The sequence below is a fragment of the Budorcas taxicolor genome, chromosome 11 (assembly GCF_023091745.1).
Source record: "Budorcas taxicolor isolate Tak-1 chromosome 11, Takin1.1, whole genome shotgun sequence".
Lineage (NCBI taxonomy): Eukaryota > Metazoa > Chordata > Mammalia > Artiodactyla > Bovidae > Budorcas > Budorcas taxicolor.
Genome location: NC_068920.1, coordinates 62,467,574 through 62,484,700, shown reverse-complemented (window position 1 = coordinate 62,484,700; position 17,127 = coordinate 62,467,574). Strand labels below are relative to the sequence as shown.

Below are 17,127 nucleotides of genomic sequence, written 5' to 3'. Positions count from 1 at the left end.
GTCACCTCCACTTCGCCTTTTCATTTTGGGTGCACACAGGGTTTACTGAGTGGGAGGGACTTGTTACAGAATAGGGTCCAACATTTCTCAGTTGTTGTTGTATCGTTTTGTTTGTTTTAAATATTTATTTGACTGCATCAAGTCTCAGTTACGGCATGTGGGATCTTAAGTTGCAGCATGTGGGTCTAGTTCCCTGACCAGGGATTGAACCTGGGACCCCTGCACTGTGAGTGCGGAGTCTTAGCCACTGGACCACCAGGGAAGTCCCAGTATATTGTCTTTTCTACTTGTGATCTTTTTACAGAATTGAACACTTTATTCATTTTTATTTAATTATTTATTTTTTACCAGAGATAAAGAAGTTTATTTCATAGTGATAAAAGGACCAGTTAATGAAGAGGATGTATAAAGATTATAAACATTTTTGTTTATACCTTGACAACAGATCTTCACAATGCTGCTGCTGCTAAGTCACTTCAGTCGTGTCCGATTCTGTGTGACCCCAGAGACGGCAGCCCACCAGTCTCCCCCGTCCCTGGGATTCTCCAGGCAAGAACACTGGAGTGGGTTGCCATTTCCTTCTCCAATGCAGGCAAGTGAAAAGTGAAAGGGAAGTCGCTCAGTCATGTACGACTCTTCGCGACACCATGGACTGCAGCCTACCAGGCTCCTCCATCTATGGGATTTTCCAGGCAAGAAGTATAAAGAGAAAGAAAGAAGAACTCTTCTCCCCATTGACATAACAGGTAGGCAGAAAATCATCATGGCATAATACATTTGAATAGCACTATCAATCAACTTGGCTTTCCCAGTGGCTCAGTGGTAAAGAACCCACCAGACAAGGGCAGGAGACTGGGTTCCATCCCTGGGTTGGGAAGATCCCCTGGAGAAGGTGTGGCAACCCACTCCAGTGTTCTTGCCTGGAGAATCCCATGAACAGAGGAGGCTGGTGGGCTACAGTCCATGGGGTTGCAAAAGAATTGGACATGACTTAGCGACTAAACAGCAACAATCAATCAACGTGACCTGATGGACATTTATAGACTATTTGATCCAACAGTGGCAGAATACAAATTATTCTCAAGTGTGCACAGAATATTTACCAAGAAACACCATATTCTGGTACATAAAACATGCTTCAATAAATTAAAAAATAATCATTCAGGTTATGGTTTGCCTTTTTTTTTTTAACCATAATGGTATTAATTTATGTTACTTTTTCAGTGTTTATTGGAGTATAGTTGCTTTACAATGCTGTGTTGGTAGGAACTGAACATTTTAAGCTTCTGTGCAGTTGAATCTATGATCTGTGTTTCTTCTGCTCTCCTGAGACTCAGTAAAGGGCCTCACCTGGAAGTGCTGAGGCTTTGGGGACAGAGCCTTGTGCACTGTGGCACTGGGAAACATCAGCTTCTGCTTGGCCACCTCTTGAGCTGTTATGGCCAGGAGGTCTTCATCGCCTGGGGAAACAACCCAGGGTGGGCTCTCGTGGGGGGAGAGCAGGATACTTGGGGGCACGTCCCCCATTTCATCGTTCTGTCCCCAGTGTCCCCAGTGCTAAAATCACAGCCAAGAGGCCCTGGTAAGGGCACATGTCCTCCCAGAACCCTCCATGGTCCCCACCTACCCTCGGTACCCCTGGGCCTCACTCTCTATACATGGGCGGGGCACACTCTGGGGAACGGTCATCCTTGCCTCCCTTTGCAGCCCATTGCAGGCTGAGTCTTACATCTATGGGGAGGTGTCTGGAGAGCTCACAATCCTGTAGGCCTCAAGGGTTGGGTCTCCAAGATCCCCAAGAGCCCTTCCAGCTATGGCTGGAGAAGGGCAGGGCTCAGCCCCGTGGAAGTACATACCGATCTTCTCGATGTCCTTGTAGGTCATAAGGGCCGCCTCTAATGTGACAGTGCACTGCAAGGCAAAGGCAGGGGGCTGTAAGATCCGGCAATCCTGGCAAGATCGTGGCACTGGAACCTGGCCCATCGTGGCAAGAGTCACACCCAGCCCTCCTGGGTGGAGTGATGCTGGCCACAGCACAGGGCCCCACTGGGGGGACTGTGCAGTCTGGGGTGGAGGGAGGCTATGAACTGATGGGGAGAGAGCAACAGGTCACTGCGGACAGGGCTGAAGAACAGAGGAGGCGCGTGGCCGTGGTGGTGACAGAATAGAACGCCGCAGGGTGGGGAGGAGAGAGAGGTGACTTGGGACCAGTCTAGAACCACTGATGCTAAGCTCCTCGCCCAACATCTCATGACGCCCTGTGGGAACTCCAGCAAACACCAACTGACCTCTTGCCTCCAAGCACTCTCACTGCTCAGCCATCGTCAGAATTGACCCCTGAACTCCTAAGTGCCCTAAACTATCAGCGTATCCACGTAGACCCCACAAGGCCCTTCCCTTCTGGCCCCTGGCCACTGCCCAATCTCGGCTCTCCCACAGTCAAGCCCTCCCCGCCCCTCCCCCAGTGCTGGCAGAGTAGGCAGCCCACCCTCCTGCACATGCCGGGCTGCCTTTTGTCCCTGCAGCCTCCGCACGAGCACCTTATACTCCTGCCAGGGGCTGTCTTTCTTTCCTATCCGTTGGGCAAACTCATGCGCTGCTGTGCTTCGTCGTTCCATCGTGTCCGACTCTGCGACTGCATGGACTATATAGCCCGCCAGGCTCCTCTGTCCACGGGGATTTTCCAGGCAAGAATATCGGAGTGGGTTGCCACGCCCTCTTTCAGGGGATCTCCCCAACCTGGGGATTGAACTTGTGTCTCCTGAATTTCAGGCGGATTCTTCACCATCTGAGCCACCACGACTCTCCTTACAAACCATCTATAGGGCTTCCCTGGTGGGTCAGTGGTTAAGAATCCTCCTGCCAAAGCAGGAGACACAGGTTTGACCCCTGGTCCAGGAAGATCCCACATGCCGAAAAGCAACTAAGCCAGTGAGCCACAGCTATTGAGCCTGTGCTCCAGAGGCGGGAGCTGCAGCTACTGAAATGCGCGTGGCCTAGACCTGCTGCTCTGCAACTACGGAGCCATTGCAATGAGAAGCCTGCACGCTGCAGCTAGAGCAGCCCTTGCTTGCCTCAGGTAGAGAAAAAGCCTGCACAGCAGCCAAGACCCAGAACAGCCAGAAATAAAACCACATAAAAAAATGTTTTTTAATCTATAAAAGTGGAACTCTGACCTACACTCTGTAGCAATCAGCTCAGGAAACGAACCTGATTACAGTCACTAGCCCAGGAAGTCAGTTTGCTGTGAGTCGGACCTATAGAAAGTCAGACCACCAGCTCTGGCGACAGCCAGCCAGGACTTGATTAATAACTGACGAATCCCTTAATTTTGTTCCCACTTTTAGCTCAGGGCTAACGGGAGAAAGCCAAATATATAACCCTAAGCAATCACATGGAGAAGGAAACGGCAATCCACTCCAGTATTCTTGCCTGGAGAATCCCAGGAACAGAGGAGCCTGGTGGGCTGCTGTCTAAGGGATCGCACAGAGTCGGACACGACTGAAGCGACTTAGCAGCAGCAGCAGCAGCAGCAAGCAATCACATAGGGTGCTCAGCTTCTGGTTGGTCCACTTACAGCTCCCCTCACATCAACAGCCTCCCATCAGGACTTACCTGAAGTCTTCCCTTTTTTCTACCATTGAGTTTTCTCACTCCTCTGCCTACCTTTGCGTCTCTGTCAAATCCAAATGCTGGTGGCTGACTCCCTTGTTATATCTGTTGTTGTTTAGTCGCGAAGACACGTCCGACTCTTTTGCGACCCCATGGATTGTAGCCCACCCAGGCTCCTCTGTCCATGGGATTTCCCAGGCAAGAATACTGGAGTGGATTGCCATTTCTTTCTCTAGGGGATCTTCCTGACCCCAAGGATCGAATCCGTGTCTCCTCCATTGTAGACAGATTTGTTACCACTGAGCCACCAGGGAAGCCCCTTGTTATTTATTAATAGCAAGCTCTGAATAAATCTCCTTTGCTTTTTCTCATCTGGTTTGTCCTCATCACCTCCTCTGTGAAGCCTTTCATTTTCTCTCAAGTGAAACCATTCATTCCCCCCTGACCTCAGTGAAGTAGCTTTACAGACCCCAGTACACGTGTGCGGGAGTGCTTGCCAGGTGAGTGACGATAGATGTGGGCTTCATTTAAGTTTGTATCCCAGGCCTAGCGCAGTTGCTGACACCAGCAGACAATTGACTGAGTTCTGATCTCAGTGGGTGGGTGAAGGGTAGAGGGGTGAGTCGGTAGATGGAGAGCGTCATGGAACTTGGGGAGATGATGACAAGTGTGATGGAGTCCCCCAGGGTAGAAAATGTTCTCTGGGTTAGGGGGGACCCTGAGACACATGCAGCAGTGCATGGCCCAGCTTCATCAGCTGCCCCCCACTCCTTCAGCCCCCCTCCCTGGGGCCTGACTCACCTCTGTGGTCATCATGGAATGGTTGAGCAGGGTTAGGTCATTCACAAAAAGGATCTTTCTTGGTTTTTTCACCAAGGGCTTGAGCAGTACTGTGGCCATGCCAATGAACCTGGGGAGACAGGGAGCAGGTGTGAGATCCCGAGCCAGGTGTCCTCTGTCTCAGGCATAGCTTTATCCAGGGATGTCTTTTCCCTCCTGGAGGCTGTGCTGTCCAGACAGAAGGAAGGATGCGGTGATGCAGAGAATCCACTAGAGGGAGCAGGACTCTCAACTCTCTGGGAACTGGCTTGGGGGCTTCCTTGCCAGTGGGCACCCTAGTTACTGGCTCTGCCCGGCTGTGCCCAGCCCCTTTCCAGAAGCTCTGCTCCTACGCTCCTCTGGAACAGGACCTGTGCTAAGGAACAGCTGATTGGACCAGGAGGTGGGCATCTGACCAAAGCTGGGCCAATCAAATTCTTTGTCCTAGGAATTTTGACCTGCGATGCCATAGCTCAGTTTCAGTAGGGCACTAGCATGGGGCTGTGATGAGAAACCAGTGTTGGGCAGAAAGAAACAGGTTTGAGATCCTGTGTCTTCAAAAGAGACAGAAAGCTCCTGAGTCCCCAGTTTCCTAATTCTGTTTGATCTGTCTATCTATAATTCTAGCCTTGATACTTTTTTTTTCCTTTTTGGTATTAGCTGTCTAGAGTGGGTTCTAGTCCTTGCATCTGAGTGAGTTATGGATGAGAGACTGGAGACACAGCATCTGCTGTAGATTTGGTCAGGGAATCAGGCTCCTCCTGCCTCTCTCTCTGGGGGAGCCTTACCTTTCCTTCTTCATTGAGGCCATGTCTCGAAGGGTGATTTGCAGGAAAGAGTCCTTCTGCAGGGGGTGGTTCCAGAGGTGCCAGATGAGCGTCTGGGGGAGCCACGGAGAAGTCAGTACCCTCCGTCTACCCCGCCCCCTTCCCATCCTTCTAGGAAACGAGAAAAGATGCAGGTGAAGCTCTGGCACTGTTGAACTGAGGACTTGAGGACTTGAAGTGAGGACCCTCCCTCAAGTCCAGTTTCCTAAGAGGAGGCATTTGTTACCTTCACCCAGGAGCTGGGCATCCTACCTGAGCTCCTAGAGCTTAGCTGCAGTGCTGGGGGCTTGTTAGTAGTTAAGGGGCTTAGGAATCAGGTGGTGGGACGAGGATGGATGGGAGATGAGAGGGGATCCTTCAGAGGGAGCCGTGTCTCTGGGAACATCAGGATGGCTGGTTGGACAAGCTGAGTCCCTCCCTAGGGTGAGGTGGAAGGCCAAGAGCTCTAAGCAGCTGTGGTTACAGTGGCCCTGAGACCCCACACAGCCTTCTCAGCACAGAGGCTGCTCACAGGGCAAGATGCTCCAGCCATGGGAAGGCTGAGGAGGCCTCTGTCCCCTCCCTAGACTTCTGAGCACAGCCAGCCTGGACCCAGCCTGAATGCTGGGCTTGTCATGGTCTCATCTGGGCTTGTCCTAATGTGTCTTACCTCATTCCACACGGGGTGATTGCCTTCCACCTCACGAGTTGTCCTCTTGACATCTGAAAAGACACCAAGGGGCCAGCATATGTGATACGACATGTTTCAAAGTCTAGGTTCGAGTGAGCAAAGAGAGGTCAGACTCTCTAAGAAAACATCCAGTCTACATTGGCAGGTGCGATGTGGCACTGATTCTTTCTAACTTCGGAGTTTTCTAAACTTCTCACCTTTTGTTAAGAGTGACATCACCCCCATGTGACAGATAATGTCACGTGTTCATTTCATTTTCCTCCTGGGTACACAGTTCCCAGTCATCTCGCACCAGGGTGGGGCCGGGTAACTCATCCTGGCCAGTGGAGTGTGGGAGCCATACTTAACTGCTGCCTGGATTGGCTCCCGAAGCTTCCCACGAGAGCGTCCATTCCCCTCCCCACTCCGGTGTCCACTCTCACCGTCTGCGGGCAGAGCGATGCCTGGAGACTCTGCAGCCACCAGCAACAGGCAGCTGGTCCCCAGTCTACTGTTCGGAGGAGTCATTTAGGTTTGCTGTCTGATCTGTACCATCAACGTTAGACTTGGTTGTAAGCAAGAGGTGAACTTCTGCTGTGTTAAGGCACCAGGATTTAAGGGTTCTGTTGTTACCGTTGGGTAACAACCAACGGTAAAGCCAGTGTACCCTGAGACATCCTAAAACATCTCTAATGGGTTGAAAGGTCTTTATCCACTACAATTTGTCTTCTCCAGAAACATCTTTAACAAAGAACAGTCCATAGCCCTGCAAAGAACCCCTAAATTGGTAACTCTGAGATTCTTCCCAAGGAATGAATATGTGTGTGAGGGCACGGTAACCAACTCCAGTATTCTTGCCTGGAGAATTCCATGGACAGAGGAGCTTGGTGGCCTACAGTTCATGGGGTTGCAAAGAGTTGGACATGTAGCCATTCAACGGAAAAAATGAAGGCAGAGGAGTCATACTAAGAGAAATCACAGCAATAAGGATGATAAATTTGAAAGACCCGGATGATGTCTACCTCGCCTTTTGGTCACACGGCATCTTTTACATAGTAGGGCACCAATGGGTCTAGTTAGCACTGGACACATGTTGCCTCTTGGGGGGTCCTGGCTCTTACCTCTGAAGTACACGGACACGCAGGGCCTGGGTGGGGGGCTTAGGGGTGGGCTAATCTTGGCCGACTGCACGATAAGCCGCAGCATCTTCCCCATCTACTTCTCAATGTCCTTCTCAGGCAAAACTTCCGGCTTGGAGCACCTTAGTCCAGGGCTTCTCCTAGGGTGAGTCAAGTCTGTTGCTTAGCAACAGAGGTGATGTCACAAAGGCGGTGGTTCTTGATTCTGGAGAGGAATGAAGAGAATGGAAAGAGGAAGAAGTCATAGGGCATGATGGAGCCAGTGGCTTGAGGTGACCCGGGCTGTAGAAACGAAACAGCTTGGCTAAAGTTCATTTCCCCTTCCCAATTTCTTTGCTCTCTCGTTTTTACTGTTCTTCTAATTTCAAGATCAGGAAAAAGGGGAATACGTTCTCTTTATACAAGCAAGATATCTGGACTGAATCCTTGCCAAAGTCACACTGTTTTCATAAGAAAATAGAGAAGGGAAGTGAGTTGAGAAAAGGAATAGGGAACTCAAAGATGATTTCAGTGGTGTTTCAGAAGTCCTTCCTAATGTGGAAGCAAACATCAAGGCCTCCCTTTTTCTAAAGAGGACATGAGTTTAGATAATGAGTCTTTCTTTAACCAAACTAGCTTACTCATTAACAAATTCCTATGCCAGCCAGCTGGGTTTGTAAGGTTAAAGAAAGCTCTCGAAAGAAAAATCTCACTGACAATATAATCTTGTTGTGGTATCTTGCTTGCTCTCAAGGCCTCTCAGAATGAGAATGGAGCAGGTCATTGCTCTTGTTGTCCCTAAGCTTTTTCTACTTTAGAAGGTTGATCATTATATAACCTACATCTAACTACATCCAAGAGTTAGCATGAAAAAAAATTTTTTGTCAATTTATTTGGCTGTGCCGGGTCTTAGTTGCGGCATGTGCACTTATTAAGACTTTTTTGGTTGTTTTTTGATGTGGACGATTTTTAAAGCCTTCACTGAATTTGTTTTATGTTTCGGTTTTCTGGCTACAGGGCGTGTGGGGTCTTAGTTTCCTGATGGGGGATGGAACCTGCACCCTTTGCATTGGGAATGGGGAGTCTTAGCCACTGGACCCCCAGGGAAGTCCCATTAGCATAAAAATTAATGAATGTTTTAAAAATGTGTATTAATTGGTGAAACAATTTAACACTAAGCTTACTACGCATTCTAAAACATGCATAGCATTCAAAGAACAACAATTAAAAAAAATAAACTGGATGTGTGATTATGGTGCTACGATTGCTTTTAGTCTTCCTGACAGTTTTTCTTGAAATCTAACAATGACACAATGCTTGTTGCTTTGTGAAAGATTTTCCAAACTAATCATGACACAAAAGGCAAACTCAGTAAAGGAAGAGGTTGATAGATTTGATCACATAAAATTTAAAATTCTTGTATAGAAAAATATACCTTAAAAGACAAATATCAAGGCAGGGAACATCTGCAATAGTTCTTATAATTCAATAAGAAAAAGATGAATACTCCAGAGGGAAAATTGCCCAAACAGATTTTTTTAAAAAGATGCAAAAACAAATTCAACCTATTTACTAATCAAAGAAATGCAATGAGATACTGTTTGTCATTTTGCCAAAGTGGACTCAGAAGCCCCCCAAACAAGAAAAATATGTAAAAAAAAAAAAAAATTCAAGCTCATTAATAAGCAAAGAAATACAATAAGATACCATGTATCACCTCCCCGATTGGCAAAGATTGAAAAAAAAAAATGATTAACTTGTGTGCTAAGGAAGGAAGAAAGGGCAGAGAAAACATACCAGTTCATACACTGTGCTGATCAGACATAAAGAGAGAAAAGCAGCAGAATGCTGGAGCAAAATAAGTGCCAGGGCAAGAGAATTAAGGCTGGTGAAAGATGAACCAAAGGCTGCTCTTTTCCTGTCATCCTAATAATATTAACCTCTATATCTCTAAATAGTATATTTAAATTACATCTCTTGAGTTTTTCACTCTAAGAGATTATCGACCAAGTCAGTTCTTTTACATCATCTTTCACTCCTTTCCCATCTCCCAGCTTTTCTCTTCCTACCTTTCCAACTCATCACTTTTAGACCTTATCTACCCTGGAGGAGGGCATGGCAACCCACTCCAGTATTCTTGCCTGGAGAATTTCATAAACAGAGAAGCCTAGCGGGCTAACATACAGCCTATGGGGTCACAAAGAGTCAGAAAAAACTGACTTGCCAGGCAGGCACCATTGTTTACCTGCATATTTAACTTATATGCAGAGTACACCATGAGAAACGCTGGACTGGGTGAAGAAGCACAAGCTGGAATCAAGATTGCCTGGAGAAATATCAATAACCTCAGATATGCAGATGACACCACCCTTATGGCAGAAAGTGAAGAACTGAAGAGCTTCTTGATGAAAGTGAAAGAGGAGAGTGAAAATGTTGGCTTAAAACTCACCATTCAGAAAACTAAGATCATGGCATCTGGTCCCATCACTTCATGGCAAAAAGATGGGGAAACAGTGACGGACTTTTATTTTTGGGGGCTCCAAAATCACTGCAGATCACAATGACTGTAGCCGTGAAATTAAAAGACGCTTGCTCCCTGGAAGAAAAGTTATGACCAACCTAGACAGCACATTAAAAAGCAGAGACATTACTTTGCCAACAAAGGTCTGTCTGGTCAAAGCTATGGTTTTTCCAGTAGTCATGTATGGATGTGAAAGTTGGACTATAAAGAAAGCTGAACACTGAAGAACTGATGCTTTTGAACTGTGGTGTTGGAGAAGAGTCTTGAGAGTCTCTTGGACAGCAAGGAGGTCCAACCAGTCTATCCTAAAGGAAATCAGTCCTGAATATTCATTGGAAGGACTGATGCTGAAGCTGAAAATCCAATACTTTGGCCACTTGATGTGAAGAACTGACTCATCTGAAAAGACCCTGATGCTGGGAAAGATTGAAGGCAGAGGAGAAGGGGATGTCAGAGGATGAGATGGTTGGGTGGCATCACCGACTCAATGGACATGAGCTTGAGTAAACTCCGGGAGTTGGTGATGGACAGGGAGGCCTGGCGTGCTGCAGTCCATGGGGTTGCAAAGTGTCAGACACGACTGAGCTGCTGAACTGAACTGTTGTTTATCACACACGATGACAGGTTTAGTACACCTGCCTTTCCTGCAACCTGTTTTCATTCATATCTCATTTGGAGGCTAAATCTATACTGTATTCAGTATTTTATTTTTATGATAATGAATTTTTTTCACCGGGCTTCCCAGGTGACTCAGAGGTAAAGAATCTGCCTGCCAATGCAGGAGACTCAACAGATGCAGGTTCAATCCCTGGGTGGGGAAGCTCCCCTGGAGGAGGGCACGGCAACTCACTCCAGTGTTCTTGCCGGGAGTATTCCATGGACAGAGGAACCTGGCAGGCTACAGTCCGTGAGGTTGCAAAGAGATGGACACCACTGAAGCAACCAAGTACAACCACGAAGTCTAATCTCTGCCTTGAGGGCGGCACTGCCTTGCTTTAACTTCTTAAGGGTAGGGCCATCTTGACACATCTTTGCAGAGACCAGAAAGCAGCACTCCACAAATTATTTATTTTTAACAGTTTTTTTTTTAGAGCAGTTTTAGGCTCACAGCAACTTTTAATTTTTACATGTATTTTTATTGTGGCTGTTTCTCAAGTAAATTCTTTTTTTTTTTTTTAAGTATTGTTGCTTTACAGTATTGTGTTAGTTTCAGGCATGCAGCATAAGAAGTAAATTCCTAAGGAACACAACCTGGTAGGTAAGGGCTGAGCTTTGCAGAGTGGAAAGTAGGTTGCCCTGCCTCCCGGCCCTGGCCAGACAACCTACAAAGCAACAGTGGGGGACAGCGAGAATAGGGGCTGCAGGAGCCAGCCTCCTCCCTCACCCTCACTTTTCTTGCTGACCCCGTGCTGTCTGCAAGCAAGGCCCATGTGCTTTCTCAATTCAGTTCAGTTCAGTAGCTCAGTCATGCAATCCCATGAACTGCAGCACGTCAGCCTTCCCTGTCCATTACCAACTCCTGGAGCTTACTCAAACGCATGTCCATTGAGTCGGTGATGCCATCCAACCATCTCATCCTGTCCTCCCCTTCTCCTCCTGATTGGCTAGATGGATCTCCTTGCAGTCTAAGGGACTCTCAAGCGTCTTCTCCAACACAGTCCAAAAGCATCAGTTCTTCGGTGCTCAGCCTCCTTTACAGTCCAACTCTCACATCCATACATGGCTACTTAAAAAACATAACTTTGATTAGACAGACCTTTGTTGGCAAAGTAATGTCTCTGCTTTTTAATATGCTGTCTAGGTTGGACATAACTTTTCTTCCAAGAAGCAAGTGTCTTTTAATTTCATGGCTACAGTCACCATCTGCAGTGATTTTGGAGCCCAAGAAAAAGTCTCTCACTGTTTCCATTGTTTTCCCATCTATTTGCCATGAAGTGATGGGACCAGATGCCATGATCTTAGTTTTCTGAGTGTTGAGTTTTAAGCCAACATTTTCACTCTCCTCTTTCACTTTCATCAAGAGGCTCTTTAGCTTTTCTTAGCTTTCTGCCAAAAGGGTGGTGTCATCTGCATATTTGAGGTTATTGATATTTCTCCTGGCAGTCTTGATTCTAGCTTGTGCTTTATCCAGCCCGGTATTTTGCATGATGTACTCTGCATATAAGTTAAATAAGTAGGGTGACAACATACAGCCTTGACGTACTCCTTTCCTGATTTGGAACCAGTCTGTTGTTCCATGTCCAGTTCTAACTGTTGCTTCTTGATCTGAATACAGATTTCTCAGGAGGGAGGTAAGGTGGTCTGGTAATTCCCATCTTTTGAAGAATTTTCCACAGTTTGTTGTGATCCACACAGTCAAAGGCTTTGGCATAGTCAATAAAGTGGAAGTAGAGGTTCCCTTGGAGAAGGCAATGGCACCCCACTCCAGTGCTCTTGCCTGGAAAATCCCATGGGCGGAGGAGCCTGGTGGGCTGCAGTCCATGGGGTCATGAAGAGTCGGACACGACTGAGCGACTTCACTTTCACTCTTCACTTTCATGCATTGGAGAAGGAAATGGCAACCCATTCCAGTGTTCCTGCCTGGAGAATCCCAGGGACGGGGGAGCCTGGTGGGCTGCCGTCTGTGGGGTCGCACAGAGTCGGCACGACTGAAGCGACTTAGCAGCAGCGGCAGCAGCAGCGCGGGTTCCCTTGCAGCTGCATCGTTTCCGGGTTTTGCGGCTCACCGCCCCTCCCTTCCCAGCTGGAATCCACTTCCGCATTTTGCTCCGTGCCCTGGGCGCCGGGGCGTGGAGGCGGTAGCGCGCACGCGCACAGGGATCCGGCCCGGGCCGAGCGCGCGGCCGGACGATTGCGGGTGAGGGAGAGTCGGCCCTGGCCGGGATGGCGGGCCTGAGGGGTCGTGGCCCGGGTCGGAGCGGGCAGGGGGTCTCGGCTAGGATCTCCTGGCTCCTGGGGCATGCGGGGGCCGGGCGCTAGAGCCCGGGTCCTGGCGATCTGGGTCGGACGATCGTGTAGGGCCGGGGGCGGGCTCGGGCCGCCGTGACGCGGGCGCTCAGCCTGGCCGGGGCGGGCGGGAGGCGGGTGCGAGGCGGCTCCTTCTTGTCGCGAACTCTCTGTGACCTTGGCCAAGTCACTCCATCCCCTTGAGCCGGCGCCTGCGTCTGTGAAGTGCGAATTATGAGCCCTGCCTGCCTGCTGGAGCGGTTTTGAGGCTCGGGGGCGGGACCCCCGAGGGTACCTGCGGTAGAGGGCGGTTCCCCGGGGACCACCCGGGCCTTGGGTGAGGGAGAGGGGCCTTCCCGGCGTAGCATTTTGTTACAGGCTTTGGGAAGGACCGCTCATCTGTAGATTTTTAAAACTCCAGAGCATTATGAAGTAGTTACAAAACTTGTTTAACACAAAGGAGAGAGGTCAGGGCTTCCCCGAGGCCCACGTTGCGCAACTGTTTTCAGCAATGCTCACGCTCCGGCCGGAGACGGCTCAGTGAGAATGGTTCGCAGCCGTCGAGACCCTTAGCTGTGGAATTAGTACTATTTGTGATTCCTCGTTTGCCAAAACCCGTTGCGCCCACCTGGGAAATTGTGGCGCTGGTCAAGCAAGTCTCGTATCTGTCCACGTGAGGCAGCCTTCCAGCTTCCTAATGGACCGAATTGTAGAGACTGAGGATGGAGGGGGCGCCATAGCCATTTTGGGTGGTCGAGTGGGATGTCAGGAACCCTCCCGACGCGGGCAAGGGTCTGCAGTGTGACACATATTATGTAATTATATAATACGCAACTGCCAATGGTAGAAAGTCACTAAAATAAGCCTATTAAGATGTTCTAGGTTGAAAGAAATTCAGAGCATTTGAATTGACTTGAACTGAAACTTTTCACCGCAGGTGACTAGCATGCAGATAACCATTCTCTGACCTGCTGCCCCTCTTCTGACATGGCCCACCGCGGTGCGGAGAGGGACTTCCAGACTTCAGCGCGGCGCATGGGCACCTCTTTGCTCTTCCAGCTCTCGGTGCATGAGCGGGAACTGGACCTGGTGTTTCTGGATCACAGCTATGCTAAGCCGTGGAGTGCCCACCCCGATGCCAGTAGTGCCCGCCCCACCCGCATGCTCTTTGTTACTCCTCGGAGGCAGCACGAAAGTACCATGTGAGTTTGGCCTTCTCTCCTATGGGCTGCGGTCACCCTAACTGGGCAGTAATCAGTTGGGGATTAGAGTGTATTTTATTGTGGGAGATTAGGGATGGGGTGGGATGTTTAATTCAGCATCCTTGTTAACCATCCTGAGGATGTCGGGCCTCTTGGTGAACATCTGGATTCAAGACATCTAATGAGTTAGGAAGGCAGGATGTTCAAAGGAAAGCAAACAGCTGATTACATTTAGGATAAGAGGACTTGTGTGGAAAGAGGAATTGAAGATGATTATTTAAACGGAAGAAAAAGATGGAAGAGTTGACTTTTAAAAATTGTCACATAGGATTAGACTCATTCCTAAAATAGCCCAGTGTTCTGGCTCCAACACTGGCGAATAACCTTTTCATGGTAATTTGGTTTGTTTTTTCTCCATTCACCTGCAAAGCTTAGGAGCACATGCCCACGACTTTTCTTTCCCTCTTAACTTGTTACGGAACTGTCACCGTGGGTTGATCTTAATCCTTCTGAGATCTGGTTGTATTTTCAGCTCGCCTACATAATAGGGTCGGGAATTTTTTCATAAACTTACCATGTAATATGTGATACAGTTACATTTGGTCTGTGCAAACTTGTTTAGCAATTCTTTGGAGCTTTAAGGCATTCTGATTACCTTGGAACACAAGGTATTTCAAGATTTAGTGATATATTCTATTTTGATGATAAAATCATGCCCTTAATAATTTTATAAACTTTCTTGGGGAGGAGTTTGTTTTTGTTTGTCTCAATCGGACCTGATGTTTCATCTCTAGCACAGGTTTTAGGTTTGCTGGAAAACAGAGATCTTGTGCTTTGCTTCTTTAGATCCACCAGTGAGCCTTAATGAGCTATAAGTGCCATGACATGTGTGTGTAACACATGTAGAATAGTGGTTTTTATTTCATTTCCCAGCGAGAGCCTCATTTTGTTGGCCTATTTTGGATGTACAGGTCACAGGATCTGTGATTTTAGAGAATAATTGAGCATAATCCTGATGCTTCTGATCAAGGGCATCACTGAAGAGCTCTTTTAAATAGAATTGCAAGTCTCTCTCTTAGTTATGTAATAGCTTCTTGCAAACATTGAAACTCCTGTATTTAAATCTCATGATTGTTTTCTTAAAGTGAGATTTTGTGGACTTGGTCATTTCAGTACTCAGAAAATTACTTCCTCTTATAGACTGGCTCCATATATGAGCCCTATAAGTGGGAGTTTGGCGTATTTTAGGAGCTCTTTTTAGGCCACTGGATCTAGAAGGTGGTTGCAATGGGAGTGTAAGTGGGAGCTAGGGGAGAAGCTGGCAAGGGCTACCTCATGTAGGAATTTGATTCTCAGAGTTGGTAAGAAGTCATTGATGGATTTTAAGCTAGAGATTAAATTTATATTTAAAAAGATCACTTTGAATTTTTGTTTAATAGATGATAGTGCTGAAGTGGAATAGATAAGACCTGGCTAGGACACCATTTCAGAGTGGTCAGGGTCAGAGATCATGAGCCTTGATGGGACAAGCATATTACAAGTGGGGAAAAAGGGATGGCCTTGAGGTGTATTTCTTGGGTAGATCCAACATGACCTGCTGTGGTGAGTTGGCAAGAGTGGCCAGGATTAAGGGGAAAGGAAAGGGGGATGACTCTCATGTTTCTGGCTCAGTAGTGCCATTAGTTGGGAGGGACCCTGGGAAGATAGGATTGGAATTGTGACATCAGGACTTCTTTTTCAGGCATCCAAGTCTTAAGTACCTTGCCCAAAGTCTGGTCCACAAAAGATAGTCAGCTCTTTCACCCACCACCAAATCCAGCTGCACATTATTTCACTTCATTTTATAATGATGTAATTATTCTAGCCATTGGGAGTGTATACAGTAGCATCATTGAGGTCAAAAAGTTAAAGTGCCATTTGCTGGATAGCCAGTAGACCGGTGCGATTGACATCATATTTTGGGTGACAGAGTTATTGAACTGAAAAACACAGCACTAGGATTTCATTAACATTTTATTTATTTTTTTCATTAATGTTTTAAAATACGAAAGACCTTTCAGGTATCCACTTGTGTTTGTTTCTGTTGTGGGCTCCTTACAGAGTGAGTAAGCTAAGGTGTCTGTCTGCTTTCCTAGCGATCTGTCTTAGACAGTCATGGGCTTTTACAGCATATTATTAGCTATCAGTTGACTTGGTAAGGAAAGGAAAATTTGTATGAATAATTTAGAACTATAGACCAACATTGCCTGACAGACTCTCTGTGGTAACAGAAATGTTCTGTACCTGCTTCCTCGAATATGGTAGCCTTAGGCAGACATCTCTTTTTTTTTTTCTTGGAGAGAAAAAGAAATGCAAAAAGGCAAAATGGTTACCTGAGGAGGCCTTACAAATAGCTCTGAAAAGAAGAGAATTGGAAGGCAAAGGAGAAAAGGAAAGATATACCCATTTGAATGCAGAGTTCCAAAGAATAGCAAGAGGAGATAAGAAAGCCTTCCTCAGTGATCAATGCAGAGAAATAGAGGAAAACAGTAGAATGGGAAAAGACTAGAAATCTCTTCAAGAAAATTAGAAATACCAAGGGAACATTTCATGCAAAGATGGGCACAATAAATGACAGAAATGGTATGGACCTAACAGAAGCAGAAGATATCAAGAAGAGGTGGCAAGAATACACAGCAGAACTGTACAAAAAAGATCTTCATGACCCAGATAATCAAGATGGTATGATCACCCACCTAGAGCCAGACATCCTGGAATGTGAAGTCAAATGGGCCTTAGGAAGCATCACTATGAACAAAGCTAGTGGAGGTGATGGAATTCCACTAGAGCTATTTCAAATCCTAAAAGATGATGCTGCGAAAGTGCTGCACTCAGTATGCCAGCAAATTTGGAAAACTCAGCAGTGGCCACAGGACTGGAAAAGGTCAGTTCTCATTCCAATCCCAAAGAAAGGCAATGCCAAAGAATGCTCAAACTACTGCACAATTGCACTCATCTCACATGCTAGCAAAGTAATGCTCAAAATTCTCCAAGCCAGGCTTCAACAGTACATGAACTGTGAACTTCCAGATGTTCAAGCTGGATTCAGAAAAGACAGAGGAACCAGAGATCAAATTGCAAGTATCCGTTGGATCATCGAAAAAGCAAGAGAGTTCCAGAGAAACATCTGCTGCTGCTTTATTGACTATGCCAGAGCCTTTGACTGTGTGGATCACAACAAACTGGAAAATTCTTCAAGAGATGGGAATACCAGACCACCTGATCTGCCTCCTGAGAAACCTGTATGCAGGTCAAGAAGCAACAGTTAGAACCAGACATGGAACAATAGACTGGTTCCAAATCGGGAAAGGAGTACGTCAAGGCTGTATGTTGTCATCCTACTTATTTAACTTATATGCAGAGTACATCATGCAAAGTTCCAGGGCTGGATGAA

General features: G+C 47.2%; 2 protein-coding genes and 1 non-coding gene across 11 annotated transcripts in view; 1 reads left to right on the top strand and 2 right to left on the bottom strand.

Moving 5' to 3' along the window:
• Positions 1 to 7,113, bottom strand: part of FER1L5 (fer-1 like family member 5) — a 54,725-nt gene extending 47,612 nt beyond the window's left edge. The window contains exons 1-6 of the mRNA XM_052648223.1: positions 7,029 to 7,113; positions 5,908 to 5,960; positions 5,220 to 5,311; positions 4,414 to 4,522; positions 1,857 to 1,911; positions 1,351 to 1,460 (exon numbers count right to left, since the gene is read on the bottom strand). Of these exons, the coding sequence (XP_052504183.1) occupies positions 1,351 to 1,460; positions 1,857 to 1,911; positions 4,414 to 4,522; positions 5,220 to 5,311; positions 5,908 to 5,960; positions 7,029 to 7,113 (504 nt within the window). The remainder of the gene's footprint in view (positions 1 to 1,350; positions 1,461 to 1,856; positions 1,912 to 4,413; positions 4,523 to 5,219; positions 5,312 to 5,907; positions 5,961 to 7,028) is intronic.
• TRNAV-CAC (transfer RNA valine (anticodon CAC)) lies at positions 190 to 262 on the bottom strand. Its single transcript has one exon. It is a non-coding gene; the product is annotated as a tRNA-Val (tRNA).
• Positions 7,114 to 12,370: 5,257 nt separating the features above from the next.
• The window catches only part of KANSL3 (KAT8 regulatory NSL complex subunit 3), a 44,705-nt gene continuing 39,948 nt past the window's right edge, over positions 12,371 to 17,127 (top strand). For 5 of the 9 annotated variants that reach the window (XM_052649475.1, XM_052649476.1, XM_052649478.1 and 2 more), the window contains exons 1-2: positions 12,695 to 12,717; positions 13,430 to 13,694. In XM_052649475.1, coding sequence (XP_052505435.1) covers positions 13,480 to 13,694 — 215 coding nt within the window. In that variant the 5' untranslated portion in view covers positions 12,695 to 12,717; positions 13,430 to 13,479. Of the gene's footprint in view, positions 12,404 to 12,693; positions 12,718 to 13,429; positions 13,695 to 17,127 lie in introns of those variants that run through there. The other 4 variants (XM_052649480.1, XM_052649479.1, XM_052649473.1 and 1 more) reach the window with 3 other exon arrangements.